We start from the raw sequence: 17,451 nt of genomic DNA on the forward strand, positions 1-17,451 counted from the left end.
CCATATCATGAAAAGTTTGTGGTTTTAAACATCACTGTGAATATTACATTTACTTTCCATTTGCTTGTATGGTGTGATCATTATATATCGCATCAATTTATATTTACTTGACATAATTACAGAGCTTTACCGTCATACGCTCTTGCAATAGTCTATTAACAATGAAAGCGATAAGATTCTCGATTGAAATCACTATTTTAAACTGAAAAGTATATTGTGGGGTGAGAGGAGTATATCGCTGAGGCGATTTTGAGGTAAGAAAGGTAGAGATAAATTGAAGTGCATTGACGGAGTGTTCGAAATGTGGTGTTTATCTTTAAATTTTTTTAGGGGCTACTTTGCTATACATAAATCTGAAGTGGTAGGATGTCAAGACGTCAATAGGTCATTTACGTAAGTGAACACCGTCAAAAACAAGTTTATGACTTTTTAATGTGGAGACATCAGATAGAAAAACTCTATTGTTTGAAAAATAATATTAGTAACGCACTTGGGTTTCATGGCATCATGCGCCACACAAATCCCTACGTATACCCTATAACTACTGAAATCCATTTCATTATTCAATTATAATTAAATACAGTTTTTAGATCTTGCTCAGGGGGTTTTAACGCTTTTTCTTTAAAATTTAAGCAGCTGACGTCTTGGAAATCATTGAAGTACTTATAAGGACCAAGAATGACCTCTCTCTTTAGACCGCTTGGATAACGTCAGTAGACATTACATAATGTGTTTATCAATTTTTTAAGTTAAGGATTTGATCACTTCTGCTACTTGTAACATGGCTAAAATTCTGCTGCTGAGAAGTGCACGACGAAGTAAAAACCGTTTCTGCAAGTTTCAGGACGTATCCAGTGCCCTCAGGATTGTAAGTCTCCTTCCTTGCTTTTTTCTCCCTTTTTTTTCGAAGTTTTTTTTTGAGACCCCAAGAATTATTAATGTAACAGAAACTGTTTGTAGTAGCCTATTCAGGTTAGATATTATGTCTTCAGTTCCGTTTAGTTGAAAAAGCAAGATAGATGAGGACCATGTGTACTTTGAAAATGCTCGCTTGTTTAATTATCTGCTACTTTCGGTTTAAATGGTTGTATACATTTAAATTAAGCAGGACATCGTCTGTAATCATTGGCTTACTTACACTAAAACCCGTAACCGCCCGATTAACTGAATTTAATATTAAAAGAATTTAATTACCTGTTGTTGATGAAAACATGTCTGAACGACAAGACAATTGAACACTCTCCTCAATTTGGCTTTGTCAAGATAACATTATTGATGTGTTTTACCGCGCCGAAGGCAAAAGCAGAATTGACTTGTGCAGCTGAACGTGACGTACAGGTTTCCTGCGGAAAATAGCAGTTAAACGAATGTTTTTCAGCCTTACGCGTTTCCCCTTCTTACGTAAGTAATTATTGAAATTTTAACATTCAAAACCGAACAACTACAAGTTTGTTTCTAGTTCTAAACTGTTATTTGTAGTATCTCTATACCAAAAACTGAAAAACATCAAACAAATTACAACAGATGTGAAACTGTGAAAGAGTTTCAGTGTTTATTGCGTTTGACATGTTTTTAATTTTTAAAAAAATTTTTTTTTTATTTCACGTATAGATTGAAACTGAAAAGAGACTATCCTTTCATTCAAGATTATTAGGAAAAAACCATCCGACGAGACGTAGGCTGTACCATTTAGAAGCGATGCTAAACAGAAAAAAGGCACGTTCATTCTGAATTAATGACCAATTTTGTGGTATGAATCGACAGAAATAGAAAACTACGCCAGTAGAAAAAATATTCCTCCGACGTCAATCAATCTTGCCGCAGGTGGTAAACAATAATATCTGCCAGATATCGGTGTTCGCATTCAAAATTCCTTATCATTTCATCCAAGCTGGATGGAATAAAGAGAACCTGTTTAATAGAAAAGACACCTTTGACGCTAAATAGCTCATTGAACGAACAAGAAATCATACCTTGTGAGAGGATTTCGCCTCCATAGAGCTCATCAGTTTTTCTTGGTGTTACAAAGTTTGCCATCTTAAGTCATTCTTAGTTTTGAATTATCTATTCCAACCAACAAACGGTGAGTGCAAAGCTGTTATATTACACATTGCATTTAGAGAGTGTTTCGATTCTTCATCAGTAACGATGTTAAAGATACGCCTATTAACAACATAGAAATCTGAAAACCTGAGCAAAAGTTAATACCGACCAAAAAGAAACAAAAAAAGTCGAATTTGTCGTCCTTTGAGAATCTTTCCCGCGGTGTTATCTTTCGTTTTACCTCTATTTCAGGCGTAGAGGGCCTATGAATATTACGGGTGTATTTGCTAGAAAATCTACAATTCATCACGTAGGTAATTGTATTGTGTTAAACTGTTTTTAACACTCCTTTTCAGGTAACAATCGTGCGATCGTATCGAGCCACCATGTTTGTTGTGCATGTTGACACCTTTAAAGCTCGTGCTATGTTCTCACCCAGATCTCGCGCGGTCAAAAAAACCCCATGGAGCCTCCTTGATTTTAGATAAGCGATGGAAAAATTATGTCATTCTAGATCGAACTTTGGACTTTAAATTTATTTTTTTGTTTTTCATTTTTACTGACAATTTCTCCCTTTTTTTGTTTCTGAACATAATTAAGCTTTTGAGAAATGAACTCGTTCTTTTTGTTAATTATTCATTCAAAAACACGGAAGTGCAAGTCATTGTAAGCTTGAATTGAAAACACTTTTCAGAAACGGTCCGGTTATCTCATGTAAATTGCGAAATGAATAATTACGAACTTAAAAAATATTGAACACAATAAACACACGCCAAATCGGCCCTTATATCCAACATTGAAAACTGCTTATAATTTCTTAACAAGGAGACTTCCCTAAAAGGCGGCGTCTGTTTGTATAAGGGCCTATTTACACGGTACGACTTTGTCGCATGCGACAAGCTTACGACAGGCTTACGACACGAATTGTTTCGTGTAAATCAAACCTACAACTCGCTTACGACTCTTAAGTCATGTCGTAGGCCTGTCGTAAGCTTGTCGCATGCGACAAAGTCGTGCCGTGTAAATAGGCCTTAACATCATCTTAACATAACATTTGTCGAAAAATGGTTTTTTGAAAATATCTACACCATCAACCTTTCCATAGCTACCATATGTAACAGGCAGTTTTTTTTTCTTAGAAAGTGAAAACTTCTAATGAAAATGGAGCTTTAGACTCGTTAAAGCTTGTCTCAGCACACATAATTATTATTTTTTTCATATTTAGACATGACAAACCTTACGTCATCAACATATTGGTCAAGCTCTTTTAATTAAAAACGTAAGTTGACGCCTAAGAGCCGAATTTCTCACATTTCAATCACCGAAAGAAGCATCGTTTCATGCTACATTAAGAGGTTATACGAAAACTTCTTTATGGAGCGTATCCTGAATCAAAATGACGCTTTTGACATATTTTCAAATAACAAATTATTGATTGTTGGGCCATTTCTCTTCACTTGGGTATTAGCCGGCTTAGATCCGCAACACAAACTATTTTGACGAGGTTTTTCCTAAATGGATTTCTTCGGTTTTCTAGTTTAATCGTCTATTGGTCCTTCTTGAAAATTTCTCAAGTTGTATCGTTTCTAATGTTATCGTTTGTTTCTCCGTGCTTTTTTATTTTAGACTCGCGCCGAGGAGCGTTCAGTATGATTCATTCCAAAGTTCAGATGTTAAAAAGCGCAATTGAAAGCCATCTCACCGTTCGTGTTCTCCAGCGGAAATTCAACCTCGCAGATTGTTCTTACAGAAGGCTTACCTCTCATGACCAAGACGAAATAAACCCACCTAAAGAAGAAGACGCAACGGCAAAATATGGGGAAGAAACTTTCCAATGTAGCAAACTTCATTGTGATGAAAACGATGATTCTTTTGAGCGAGTGAAAATACCACGACAAGGGAAAAAAGCTCAAGAAAGTAACAAAGAGCTCCACCTTGGAGGATCTGCCAGTGGGAAATGCTCAAGGGAGGAGGATCAGGTTTGTGTTCCGCATGAAAATCAAAAAGCACATGTTATAACGGGATTGCAAAATAACTCGAATTTCAAGACAAGACAGTTTCAGCGCAGCAAAAGCTTCTGCCATAAAATGCTTGACACTACCCCTGAAGTTAGAAAACAGCAAACCTCCAAAATGGTTGAAGAAGAAAGAACGCCCGTGAACTTTGACGGTTTTAAGAGTTTTTCGAGAGGAAGCTCGGACCCCTCTCTAAGAGTGGAGAAAGCTAAACACACAAAAACATCCCAGAACAAACAACTGGAATTTGAGTCAGAATTTTTCAACGACACCCAACGTCTTTGCGAAAAGGAGAAACATTCTTCTGCTGGACCAGTTGGAAAATTATTAGGTGCAGGTGACGCTAACAAAAAAGAGGTGGAAAGGATCTTTGACGAAAGTAAATTACGCCAGAATAAAAGTGTCCGGAAAGTGGACGCCAGAAATAACTGCTCTGGAATACGTTCTCGCTTTAGTAGCTCGAAAACATTTAAAAGAGGAGCAAAGAGTCAAAAATTACCATTTAAATCACCAGGATTCCGTTACAGAAAACTGAATGAGAATGATAACGATAATCATGAAGTTAAAAAGAAGCCTCGATCAATGAAGTCAGCTCAAAAGGATGGTCAGTCGGCTAAACCGCCGCTAGAACGGGTCCCTAGTTGGCGGGGTAGCAAAGTTGCCAAAGAAAGACTTTCTCAACGCCGCTCCGCTGTATGTGACAACATTGAGAAGCAGCTGAGAGACCAGTATGGTATCAGCTTACGAAACTTACGGAAATGTTTGGTAATAGACGAAGTACTGCGAGATTATGATTTGATATGAACGTAAGGATTAAAACGGTTAAAATGTCAGCCAATCTACCGCTAATGGTTGATATCTTTCCATTGTGGTCACCAGAACTTTTTCTAAGATTAATTAACACTTTTTAACGACTAACGTTAAAATTTGGAAATTTTTACGCTTAACAGCTGAATTTTTGTTGCCGTTTTGCGGCCAACGGTTAACCCCCATTGAGATCCTCTTATCGAAGTAATTTTGCGATGAAATAAATATCCTGTTTTACATAGCTAATGGCTGGCGGTCCCGTGTTGGAAATTCAAAGCTGAGCAGCATAAAATCGAGAAGGAAAAAGGTAAGGAACAAAGAAAAAAAAGGAAACAGATAGTAACCAATACTTCATAAATTAATTACCTTAAATGATTGCGTGCACTTATGCACCGGGAGGAGCTTACTGTAAAGTCTATATCAACCGACATGGCATTCAAGAGGGTTTCAATGGGGTTTACCATTGGCCGTAAAATGGCCAAAGTATTTTGCTGTTAAGCGTAAAATTTGACAAATTCTAACCAATAGCCGTAAAAAAAGTTAATGGGTTAAGCATGAAAAAAAATACTGGTGACAACTACGGAATGATATTAAAAATTTAGCCATAAAATGGCCAAAATTTGAACCGCTAGCCTTTAAAGCGTTCAACCAAAGGGACATCTATAACTGAATCAGTCATACATGAAATCAAACATGAACTATCGATAATATTTACTTCCCATGTCCAATCAATTCCATGAGACAAATTTACTGGCTTGAAATTTTTGCGGGATCCACTTATGGCGTAATGCTTGTCATGGCCGCTAAATATAATAAAGGTTTTGAAAGAGGGTAGCATCAATTTTTGGATAAATTGTTTGGCACGATTTATGTTTGATAAAGGCGTACTAATTGTTTAACACGGAAAAATAACCTTTCAAATATATTCAAGCTTCTCTATGATTTAAAGACGAAAGTTGAGATAAGAAATGGCCTTTGTAGAATTTGGAAAAAAGAATTGATGTAAATTTTAAAGCGAAATGGATGAAGCTGGACCTTTTAAAAATGTCTAGACAGTTAATTTTGATGTATAAGTAGCCGATAATGACGCAATTGCAACGCAAAAACAGGCAGAAATAGGAATTATTTTTCAAAGTGTTAGTTCAAACCTTAAAATCCACTGAATAATTTGCTTTTCGGAGCCCATATCCCTGTTGACTTCCGTGATAATAAATTATTAAACAGAAAAGAAGTCCCGGCTATATTTCTCTCTTCGGATCTTGTTAGGTCCACTTTCCAGGATTGAGTTAGAGATTCCGCTCACGTGTTTAGCGACCTACCCCTCGCTCCAGTATGGGGAATTTGACAATAAATTCACAGGCAGAACTTGAGACCTAATACTGAAAAAGCGTTAATAAAAGCCGACTGAAAACCGATCAACCTCGAGATATCATTAAATTTGAATAGAAATTGACATCCTCGGTGATACCTCGATTTCAACTTGTCAACTCTTAAAATTCGTTTTGCTATTTGACACCTAGCGCTAAGATGTTAATGTGAAACCTTTTTGAAAATTTTTGTTAACATAAAATCTGAAATGGAAAATATTTTAGCAATACATATTGAACATAACACTTAAGGTGTCAGGATTTGCATTTTAGACGGAAAAAATATCCAACTTTCATATTTTTGTTTGTATAGAGGGAAAAATTTGGCCTGGTTTCTAGGTTTGTAAGAACGCAATTACAAAATTTTACTATGTCTTTGCGGAGAGCGCGAGAAAGCATTTTATTTAAATAATATTGGCTTCCGTCGGCAGGTGTGTCTATTGTTGGCGCTTTTTGTTTTATTACTATGTAAACCTGTCAATTTTAAACACGTTTTCCAATAGGATGCCACCGAGAATAAAGGGAAAGGATGCTTCTGAGAAAGAGGAGTTCTCTAAGCAAGGAACTGAGGCGCCTTGACTTCCTGATTCGATTAGGGATTAAGAGTTGCAAGGACATAGGATTCAGTTATTTGTGCGAAAATCATAGTAAGCACGATGAAAACTGACGGAGGGATTCGCCGAACTGCCAAGTTAAACCAGCCGCTTGGCTACGTTTCGCGTCGGTTCAGCATGCGTTCGCGGCGATATAAGAAGCTCGCGTCGAATTCTAAAGAAGAAGTTTGTGAATCGCTCTCAACAAAGTCAAATTCTCTGGAACGAAACACACGAGCCGCATCGACAGAAGATTTCGACGAGTTCGCCATCAATCACTTCAAAGGATCGCGTGAAACGGCGGCAAAATTTAACGCAGCTATTGATGAGGTAGATGAAAGATTTGAAGAAGAGAAAGAAACATTGCCTGTGCGTTGCAGAAGGCACGCTATTTGTGAAGAAATGGAGAGGAATATTTTGAACGACGCGGGAGTAAGTCTCCGAGGCTACCGAGAGCTACTTGTTACGCGTCGTTTACTGTTCGAGATGCACCTGCTGTAGAGATAGAGAGAGAGAGAGAAAGAGAGAGAGAGAAGGGAAGCTGATGAGAATCACATAGAAACTTGCTAAAGACTTCGCCGTACCACATTGAAAGAATCTCCCTAGCTACGACAGTTTTGAATATAGACGGAAAATTAGTGAGAGACATAATTCTATTTGAATTTATAGTGCAGTGGTTTCGACTCTAATTCCCCCAAGAACGACTAGAGAGATAGGGCAAAAGCATTGTTTTGAGCTTGGTGGTGAAACTAGCTGAAAAATGGTTAGGTCACCAAAGTGCGGAGCATGTGGAGTCTACAAAATGAAGAAAATGAAAAAAAAAAACATTTAATAATATTTATAAAGTCAAAGTTTTGGTAAAAATCAATTTATTAAAGTGTGATGAAGACATATACAAGAACCATTCTCATGTAAATGGAGAGATTTTCTCTCACGTCAAAACTTTAAAGCAGTGAGGTTTTAGTTATGTAAGCTTGTTGCAACGAAATTGTGCAAACACGCTAATGATTCCGAGGTGAAGCATATTTCTTGTTTATACTTGGGTTTAACAGATGATAATAGCATTACCTGTAATTTTTCTACTCCCTAAAAACAGTTAATTTGACTGCATACAAGATAAAAATCATGAGAAAAACAGAGGCACATATTCACAAAGTATGAAAATGTGTTGTGCGCTTTGTTTATTGAAAATTTCGAAAGCATGAAATAAGAAATTTAATTTCAGATAATTTTATCGTAAAAAAAAAGGTATGTAAAAACACATTTTCAATGCTGTGGTCACAGAGTTGTCCACGCATACTGACCAGGTAATAAAATACTTTCCTAAAAAATTTTTTTTCGTTTTAATTATTTTAATCCCCACTATGATAAAAGGCTGGAAATTCACGATATTTGCAGCTATTAGATAACTTTCCTTTCCCGCTTCTTTCTGTCCGAAGAACAATCCCTCCTCATCAATCCTCAGTTCAAATAGTGATGCGAGAAATTTGATATGATTGAGTATTTTTTTTTTTTATGGATATACTCCATTGCTATTAAAGACATCACGCAGGAAACGATTATGGGAATATTTTGATCAGAAAATATTCGCATAAGGATATATTTGCTCAACGTGAAACATTTAAAGGAGACAGGAGATATGACAGTGGGTTGTCCACGTTCTCTTTAGCTTTCCTTGATGGAGTTGGAATTTTTATTATTTCATCTGAAGGATACATAACGACGAAAAACTAACGTTTAAAGAGCTTGAAGCTACAAAATGCTACAGAACTCTTCAGTGGGTCTTTCTGGATTTCTGTGGCGAAAAGAATCAGTTTTTACAAGCTACTTAATCGTTTTCCTTTCCGCTCTGTAGGTCACTTGTTAGTGTTTTGATGTGTGAGACAAAACGTGACATATGAATCATATTAAGCTAAAAGGATTTGAAAATATACCGTTAAATTGTACTAATGCCCTCGCTTACTGCGAAAAATAAGTATAGTGCGCTTTCCTGACAAGGGAAAGTTACATAACGATTAAAACTCACGTGTTTTCAGTTTATGTTGATCTTCACTAGAGAAACGGACTGGCCATCCAGCCGCGTGACTAATCACCAGCGCAAGGTAGATCATTATGCAAGAGAAAAAGAAACGCCGATAATGGTAGTTTTTTTTTCTGTCTAAAAAACCTTTTCACTAAGATTTGTTCTTAAGACATAATTGTGTACCAGAAAAGCCTACGATTGAATCAAAACAAAAAATAATATATAAACCAAGACGAATTTCGAGGATTGAGTGAGATTAACTTATGTAGATTAGCATTTTGTCTCAAGATTAAATTGTTACATAACAAAAAGAGATATATTTTTGTAGCACATCTTCCTCCGCATAAAGTTTTTCAAATGAATTTACTCCAGAGGACTAGAGGGCAATAACGGTAAATAGTGCGCTTTTTCACAAGAAGGGACAAAAACGTTCCAAACAAACTAGCCTACGTTGAAATTGCAGATTAAGTTTGTAGCTACTGAGAGAAAAACATGTGAAAGATCAGTAAAGGAAGCTCTATCGGTGAGGGTGACAAAGTATTGTGAAATCTCGGCTAAATTTTTTGCGTAAGAGAGGGTTTTTTTTTTCTTTATCGTTAGATCTTAATCTACTCGATAAGGTTTTCAGAGAGGAATTTTTTATTCTACAATGTTAAGAGTGGCGTTAAGTGCAGAAGAAATTTGGAATCTGATTCAAATTTTAGACATGTCGTCTGTGGATGAAATTTTCTCCTTAATGTAGTTACTATATCTGATGAAACGGTGGAAAGAAACAGACTGAAACAACAAAATTAGGTGAACGGATTTTGAAATAAAGCATTTTGCCCAAGTATCCGATTTGCAAGGAGCCTTTGCGATACCGACACAGAGATAGAAAAACTGCCGCATTCATTATACGGTCAGCTACATAGCGGCGACCATGTTAGACAAATAAAGTTTGTTCTTGCGTCCCAATACTAATTATGGATGGCAGCAAGACGTGAAATAATGAAAATATAGCCTCGTCTATAAAGTTAAGGCTGTTTATGATGCGCTGGGAAATTGGAGAGACCGAGCTCAGTAGTTGGCGGCCAGATGTCGCCGTGTAATGTTTACTTCGTTCTTCTAAGTAAAAAAAAAAATTTAGATGTTAGCATAAAAGGCTGGAAAGAAATGTAAATGTCGGACTGTTTATCTCTTGAGCCACAATACGCACTCCAAACAACCAGACATGGCGGCTAGAACAATTTTGCCGGGGGAATCATTTCATTATAATAAGAGATAGCCAATTATTATTCTGTCGGTGTAGAATGCAGTTAATGACTAGATCCTTTATCACACCTGAATATTGCAGCCGGCGTTCCTTAAAGCATATCCTTGAAAAAAACAAGTTAGATCGAGTAAAAACCTTCTTGAATCCCAAAAATAAATCTTAACAAACCCATGTGAGATACGTCGAAAACAGTCTATCGAAACCTTCCTTAAGGGCATTCGGCATATGACTCTTAAGGAGAGAATTGAGTGGTTTGGCAGGCATTCGCATTATAGTAATTCCGACAACTTTCCTTCAAAACTGTGTTCGGAGGATTCTACTACATCAATTTTAGCGAACCAAAAGCTTAAAAACGTAGAACGATCTCCCCCTTAGAAGAAATATTTCGGTGCGGGTTGGTTAGACACTGAAATAATTTACATTTCTCGGAGACAACGGAACCTACGATCAAAGGCTACTCGATCCGTTAAGACTTCCTCTGCAGCTACACGGAAGTTGTATCTACAGCGAAATGTTAAAGTGTTCTTAGGACCTTCTTCTGTTTTCCTACTCGACTATACTTTGTAACTTTGTATGCAGAAGGGTTGAAGTGCTCCTTAAAATGATCAAAAACAGATTGTGCTCTCGACGAAGGGTTGAAGATAGATTAGTTATTCAGATTTTTCGCTGAATTCTAAAGACGGAGGGGTTGTAATAAATGTTGAATTTAGTGGGGCATCAGAACTGGGAATTTGAACTATTGACTTTAGCCATTCGAGCCCTAAGTAGGAGTATAAGCTGCGCGGTCGTGGACCACCATTCGGAATTAACCGGCAACTCCTAAAAATTATGCTTCACAGTAGACAAAGCACAAAGCGAACGTCTCTCTTGGTTGTCCCGTGCATCTGTATTTACACCAGATCGATGGAGATATTCGTTTCAAGAAATTTTGCGACATTTTCCCACATTATGCGTGGGAGCCAGTTCCCGCAGAGAGAAAGTGTGTTCTCTCAGAGAACCATGTCCTCAAGGTATTTTCTTTAAGTATTGTTCGCTTAAGAAAGAGTTTCAAACAATCCATTGAACTAAAAGAAAAACTAAAAGAAAAATATGTGTAAATGAACACTTGGTCTCTAGATTTTGGTCGTCCCAAGTAAAAAGGAGGGGAAAGTTTCACAAGCAAAGTATCTTATGAATGCAGAATTTCAACAGATGTGCTCTCGAGGACTTGTGCTCGGCAAAATGAGTTAACGTGTTTTTGTTATGGCAAAGTCGAACATCTGCGAACCAAAAGATTGGACACAAATTGCTAAGTAATTTCGCCTGAAGGCTAATATATGGAAATGAGATACAAGGGAGGGGGGGGGGGGGTTGAATTTGTGAGGGTGACAATTGAAAACGACATTTATGCCCTTGGAAAACGAAAGGAAGCTGGTCGGTTAGTAAATTTTCATCTATTAAAATATTCCTTGAAGGAATTTTAATCATTCTGAATGGCATCTTTAGAGCGCTTTTTGATTGAGCGACGTAAAACCAAATTAATCACAACGGCCGCTGTGATCAGAAGAGAGGAAATTACCTTCAAGAAACAATGAAAACTCAAAATAAAACCTTCCAAACTGCCTAAATCGCGGGTAAATGCGGTCGACCAAGTCGTAATTCCTTGAAGTTTTGCATCTGACTGGTTTAGATATTGCACGTGGTGCGAACTTTCTGAACCGGTCACTGTGAGAGCGAAGTAAGGGAATTGACGCTCAATTGAAGATTGTTTTATTTTAAGTTGCTAACCAATGCGTCAGAAGGTTTTAGTTTGTTGGTCTCAGGTAAATAAAGTTGTTATGCAGGCCCAAGTGCCAATTTATGAATTTCTGCAAGAAGGATCACACAAAGTAGTAGTCAATGGTAGTCGGGGAAAGCCCAATTAGAGCGAACTTCTATCGGTCATTCCAACACAAGAAACCACACAATCAGCGATCAGAAAGGCCATAAGCCGATCAGAAGAAAGGTTAACACAGAAAGGAACCAGTGAGAAATCAAAGAAAATACGCCTTGTTAACGCTTGGAAAAACACGACCGATTAAGTGGTGTAAGTTGGGCGTGTGATTAGATGAAATCATTGATTCCAATTTACGAGGTCATAATTCCAGATACTGTAATGCAAAGGTTTGAATATTACGAAGTTCCCATGATGAATAAAAAAGCAAGTAGTAACCCATCTCTAAGAGAAAGACAACACAACTGACAAAGTCGTTGTTGTGTACACGTATGAAAATCGAAGGACACTGAGGCACTCTCCTCGAGATGATTTCCCGGAATTTTTAAAGCCTACAAATTCGACTGTTTAAAAAGACGCCGCATCAGTAGGTCGCTGAATTGACTTTCATGATGGCATCATTTTTGTGGCAGATTGTTTCATTTTCTGGTCCTATCTTCTCAGTTGCTTTCTTTAGCATACCGTTGAAAAGAAAATTAAAATGAATAAACATGAAAATTGAGATAAAACAATCAACACACGAATGAAGTCTTTCTTAAAAGAATGAGACACACTGTCAATGTGACTTCACAATTTATCACTAAAATTCAATATTGATTGTTGCAAAGAAAAAAATCCCCGGTACCCCGTCAAGTGATGTCCAAGACGATACTCAAACCGGTGAGGCTTGAATTTTCAATTGGCAAGAACTACTCATCTCGCTTTTCGTTGAATCATGAATTTTTAAATAGGTATTCGATTGTGCAAAGACAATTTGGCTTTGCTACCTACTGTAATGAAGATCACGCTCTTCTTAGAACGTACATTTTAAACAGGCCGATATCTTGACGAAAGTGACGTGAACGACATTTTTTTAACAATATTTTCAAAGTACGATCGTCTTAAAGGCTTTGAGCTAGTATCTCGACAATTGACGAATTATCAACTCTTCGTTATTCACGATATCTTCCTGACGTCAGAAAGATATCAGGAAAGTGCTTGGTAAGTTCGATAGTGCACAAATTCAAATTTAAGTAATTTCGGCTCGACTCTTTGCATAAAAAAATACCCAAAGGAAACTAATCAAATTTCAAGTTTAAGTCAAATTCAAATCATAGAGAGTAGGAGAAAAAAAAAACTCTCTTTCCCGGTGCATCAGATAAAGTAAATCTGTTCCTTTGGTGAATTTTTAACAGGAAATTTACCTCGTGAAAGAAGTAAGTGTTTTTTCCCCATTAGCAGATAACATCTATGAATAATGTGTCACTTTGCTAGTTTCCTAAATGATGATTGAATATGAGTTGTGTTCCATTGATTGAAATAACTCGGGATCAATTCAAGAAAGAGTTCTAATCCTCGTATAAAATAAACAATGTGTCACTTTGCTAGTTTCCTAAATGACGATTGAATATGTGTTGGTCTCCATTGATTGAAATAACTCGGGATTAATAGTAAAAAAGAGTTATAATCCCAGTAGAAATAGAGATTTGCTATCTATTTACAAAAGTGACAATCGTGGATGTGAATATGAAGTCAGCTTTGATGGGCTGACAAATTTGATTTACATTGATACAAACACTTGTACTGAAACATATCCCTCACAAATGGATAAACTAAACTGAACGATGATAATAATAATAATATTGCGTCAACAGAGAACAAAGGCAGTCTCAAACAAGAACATTAAAAATTTGCTTTCAATCATAAATACCATTTTCTCCACCCAGTTTATAGCTCGAGCAGACTTCACGCTTTTATTTACCTGACATCATGGGCATGTAAATACAAGAGGTGACGCACATTTGTGCCAATATTTACCTGTTTTTTAACGCCATTAGATGTCATATTAGCTTTCCAGGTCACGTTTTCAGCCGAAAAGACTTAAAGACAAACAAACACGACACATCATTTCGTGAACCCGTACAGTTTTCAAGCGGCTTTCCGCCTCAAGCGGTTGCTCTTATCGAAACAGGCTTCTTTTGATCAGTAGCAAGGAGGATTTTAATTCATTTTCCAGTGGGCGGATTTACGTAACAATCGCTCTCTCGAACAAAGCATCAGCACACTAATCATCCTTTCATATCACAACAGTGCGCAATATTTCTTTTGCAGTGGATAAATTGCATTGCCTACAGTCTTTAATCTACTGCGTCTTTGATTACGGCTTCAACTACATAGCACATAAGTTTTCAGTTGTTCTCACTCGATGGCGGAAAGGTTTCGACGATTGAGGGAGCGATTCTTGTCCAAGATTCACCGACCCTTTTGCTACAAGAGAGTTCAGAAGAACACGGATAACAGTGAATTCAGTGAATCGCAAGCCCACTTCGAAGTGACTTCGAAGAAAAAGATCTCATACGACTGCCTCGATGCGGATCATGAGAACTGCAGCAAGACCCCAAAGGGCGCACCTTTACAGAGTGAGTGCGCCTCTCCTGAAGCATCCGTTTGTAAGGAAAACGTTACTGTGGAGATTACAGAGGAAGACGAAGTTGAAGAGCTTTCGCAAATAAAACAAACAGAGTCGCAAAAGAGGAGGCGTTCTTCGGCTTTCCAGCGATTGGTTAGCTTAGTAAAACCAGAGAACAGAAGGCATGCGATTTGTGAGCAAATGGAAAGGGAAATTGAGACACGAGGTGTGAGTTTAAGGCAGTATCGAAAGTTCCTAGCAACAACCTACATCTTGCACGATTTAAAAATGCTGTAAAGAAGCTTGATTGTAAATACAACCTAGTGAATTGAGTTTATACCTCAAGTAAGAGAAGCATCGACAGACAGGTAAAATGACACCATTTAAATTTGAACAAGTGACGGTAAACGAGCGAAACTAATCTCCTCACGTACAAAGAGTGCTCACCAAAGTCTAAAAAAGAACGCATCCGGCCGCGGTGGATCTCTGAATTGGGAAATGAAAAGATTTGTCAATGCAGAAAAAAAGAGCGCAAATTTCCTAAAAGAAATGTGCGATTTAATTACCAATTTCAGAGATCATCATTCTTAACTAGGAATTGATAACGGAAAAGCGTGGGCCTTCAGCGAGAGAAAAAGGAAAACATAAATTTAAGACGTGCATTAAGGAGATACATTTTTAATTCCTTGTCTGTTTGCAATGAATCAAACACATGATCAAAACTGTTTTCGATGTCGCAAAGGAATTTTGGGGAGCATGTTGAAGCGTGCGAACTGTCAGGGATAAAATGCTGTATCTCGATCGGAAGTTATTCAAAACAAGAAGCAACTCAAGATCCTTACTGTAAACAGAGAAGAACAATATGCTAATCACGATTCGCTTTTCGATAAGTTCAAAAGAACAGCTGAGAAAACCACGCGATTCAAAGTGCGCCGTTGGTAGGCTCTGATATCGCGATTTATTTTTCTGTTCATTGTTGTCTTGTTTTCAATAAACTGCACGACTCGATTGAGGACAAATGTAATTGCTTTTTGAAATACTGCAAAGAATACACAAATCGTGCGCTCACTTGTGTCGCGGCAAATAGTCAAACAAATAATTAGTCCTTCTTACCCACTTTAATCTCTTGTATCTCTGCTAAATCCGCTAGATTCTCGTTTACTCTGTTTCCCGATGATAAATCGCAACGCTGTCGAAACGTTGCGCAAATAAAAATCATAATTGGGGCAAACAAATGATTCCAGTTTGATTCTTATTATAAGCAAATTTAGGAGGAAATTTCAATAAGACATATTATTTTATTACTTGCTGGCGTCAATTTCCTGTGTTTTTACTTTCCAGCATATTTTTATCGATCAATATATTGAGTGCGCATATACAAATATGGTTAATCGTATGGATTTCTAAGAATTCTATCCTGATATCGGTGTAAAAAAATACAAAGGCAATATATTTTTCTCTGTGTACTCCTGCTATCGCAAGATAAAAGGTAGATGCAATATTGGCCATGCTTCATCTGGTATAATTTACTGAGCGATTGAAAATTAACAACAGAAGATTTACATAAGAAATTAGATGTGTTTGCCAAATCGAATTTTCGAAAAGTATCCGAGCAATTCATAGTTTTTCAGCCGCGGTCGTTTTGCCAGTCTGGCCTGGAAATTGAAAACAAACATATTTCTACACTGATTTCAAACACCTTGGGAGAAGAAACTTCAAGTATTTCTGGCTCGCTAAGAAATATGCTAAGCTCCAATATAATTTGATCATTTTTCTTCAGAGATGAGTAGAATGCAGTTCCTCCCTAACTACAGGATGTATCTAATATTCTAGAGTACCGTATGGAATCTTTAACCTACCTTTATTGGCTGTGTTACATGTTAAAAGATCAAGAATGAAATGTGTCAATAGACATTGTTAGTCGGGTAATTTGAAGGTAGTAAAAAATTATAAAGCTGGAATCGTTCTCTTTTAATACATGTGTGAACGAATATCTGTTTTTATTCGACGGCTGAGCCTGAATGCAGAACACTCTAACATTGTGGTCGCACATCGAAATGCAAAATCCACATATCTTAAATCTTGTCTTCGTGTATGCTCGCGGCAAAACGATAATTGTCAGTTCAAGTACATACCACACAAAAAGCAAAGATCAGTTAAACGAAAATTGATCGGAAAGTTAACTGTTGACGCGCGATTTTATCTCTTCGGCTGCTCGAAGATATATAATTGTTTTATTAAACTTCATCATATCCTGAACGTTTGAATATTTGCATCTTTTTTTCAGCTCCGCAACAGATGGCGCAGTGTATTGCCACATTGGGTGATTCGGAATGAGCTGATAACCGGACTTGAAAATTTATGAATATTACTCTCTGATCATTTCTGTATAAGTATGATAGTTTGCAGCCTTTCCCCACACCTAGGTGGTTCGAAAACCTGCAAAACTCTTGAACAAAATTCATCTTTCAAATCGGCTCTCTAAATCCTAAGATATCAATGAGCACTTTGCATTCAACTGAGTTGTTCTTGTTTTCTCGCCGCCATAATCCCACCAAAAACGCAGCTCCATTTTCTGCAAATAAACACACACACACACACACACCCACTCCATTAGCTCTGACGAAGGGCTAACGCTCGAAAAGTCTGCTTTCAAACTCTTTACGGTGGCGTTATCAACTCAGTTGGTAATACTTCATTAACCTGCACTACCCAATCAGCGCGTGCGAAAGGCAATATTCGCCTGTGTGGCATATATTTATTCTTCACAAAGGGAAACCCGAGCTCATAGTTTACCACCTCTCTTACTCATAGTGGTCGATAGTTCACCTCTAGACTTGCTGTGTTCAGTGAGAAAAAACCAATCGCATACAAGCTCCCCAAGCGATAACACACGAGGGTTGTTCTCAAAATCGTTTTACCTTTGTTTCTGGAACACAAAAAGTTTATTCACACGGTTACTTGCTACATGAACATTTAAGGAAAACAAG

General features: G+C 37.3%; 1 protein-coding gene and 1 pseudogene across 1 annotated transcript; both read left to right on the forward strand.

The window, feature by feature from the left end:
• Nucleotides 1–781: 781 nt before the first annotated feature.
• On the forward strand, nucleotides 782–6,264 carry LOC131785709 (serine/threonine-protein kinase PRP4 homolog; annotated as a pseudogene).
• A 7,635-nt stretch (nucleotides 6,265–13,899) lies between these two features.
• On the forward strand, nucleotides 13,900–16,681 carry LOC131785710 (uncharacterized). Its single transcript, XM_059102644.2, has one exon. The coding sequence runs from the start codon at nucleotides 14,258–14,260 to the stop codon at nucleotides 14,756–14,758; it is 501 nt and encodes a 166-aa protein (XP_058958627.2). The 5' UTR covers nucleotides 13,900–14,257; the 3' UTR covers nucleotides 14,759–16,681.
• The last annotated feature ends 770 nt before the right edge of the window (nucleotides 16,682–17,451 follow it).

This window comes from Pocillopora verrucosa, chromosome 14 (genome assembly GCF_036669915.1).
Source record: "Pocillopora verrucosa isolate sample1 chromosome 14, ASM3666991v2, whole genome shotgun sequence".
In the NCBI taxonomy this organism is placed as follows: Eukaryota; Metazoa; Cnidaria; class Anthozoa; order Scleractinia; family Pocilloporidae; genus Pocillopora; species Pocillopora verrucosa.

Bases quoted from the DNA above. Each gene is read 5' to 3' on its own strand.
- LOC131785710 (XM_059102644.2), top strand. From the start codon at position 14,258: ATGGCGGAAAGGTTTCGACGATTGAGGGAGCGATTCTTGTCCAAGATT.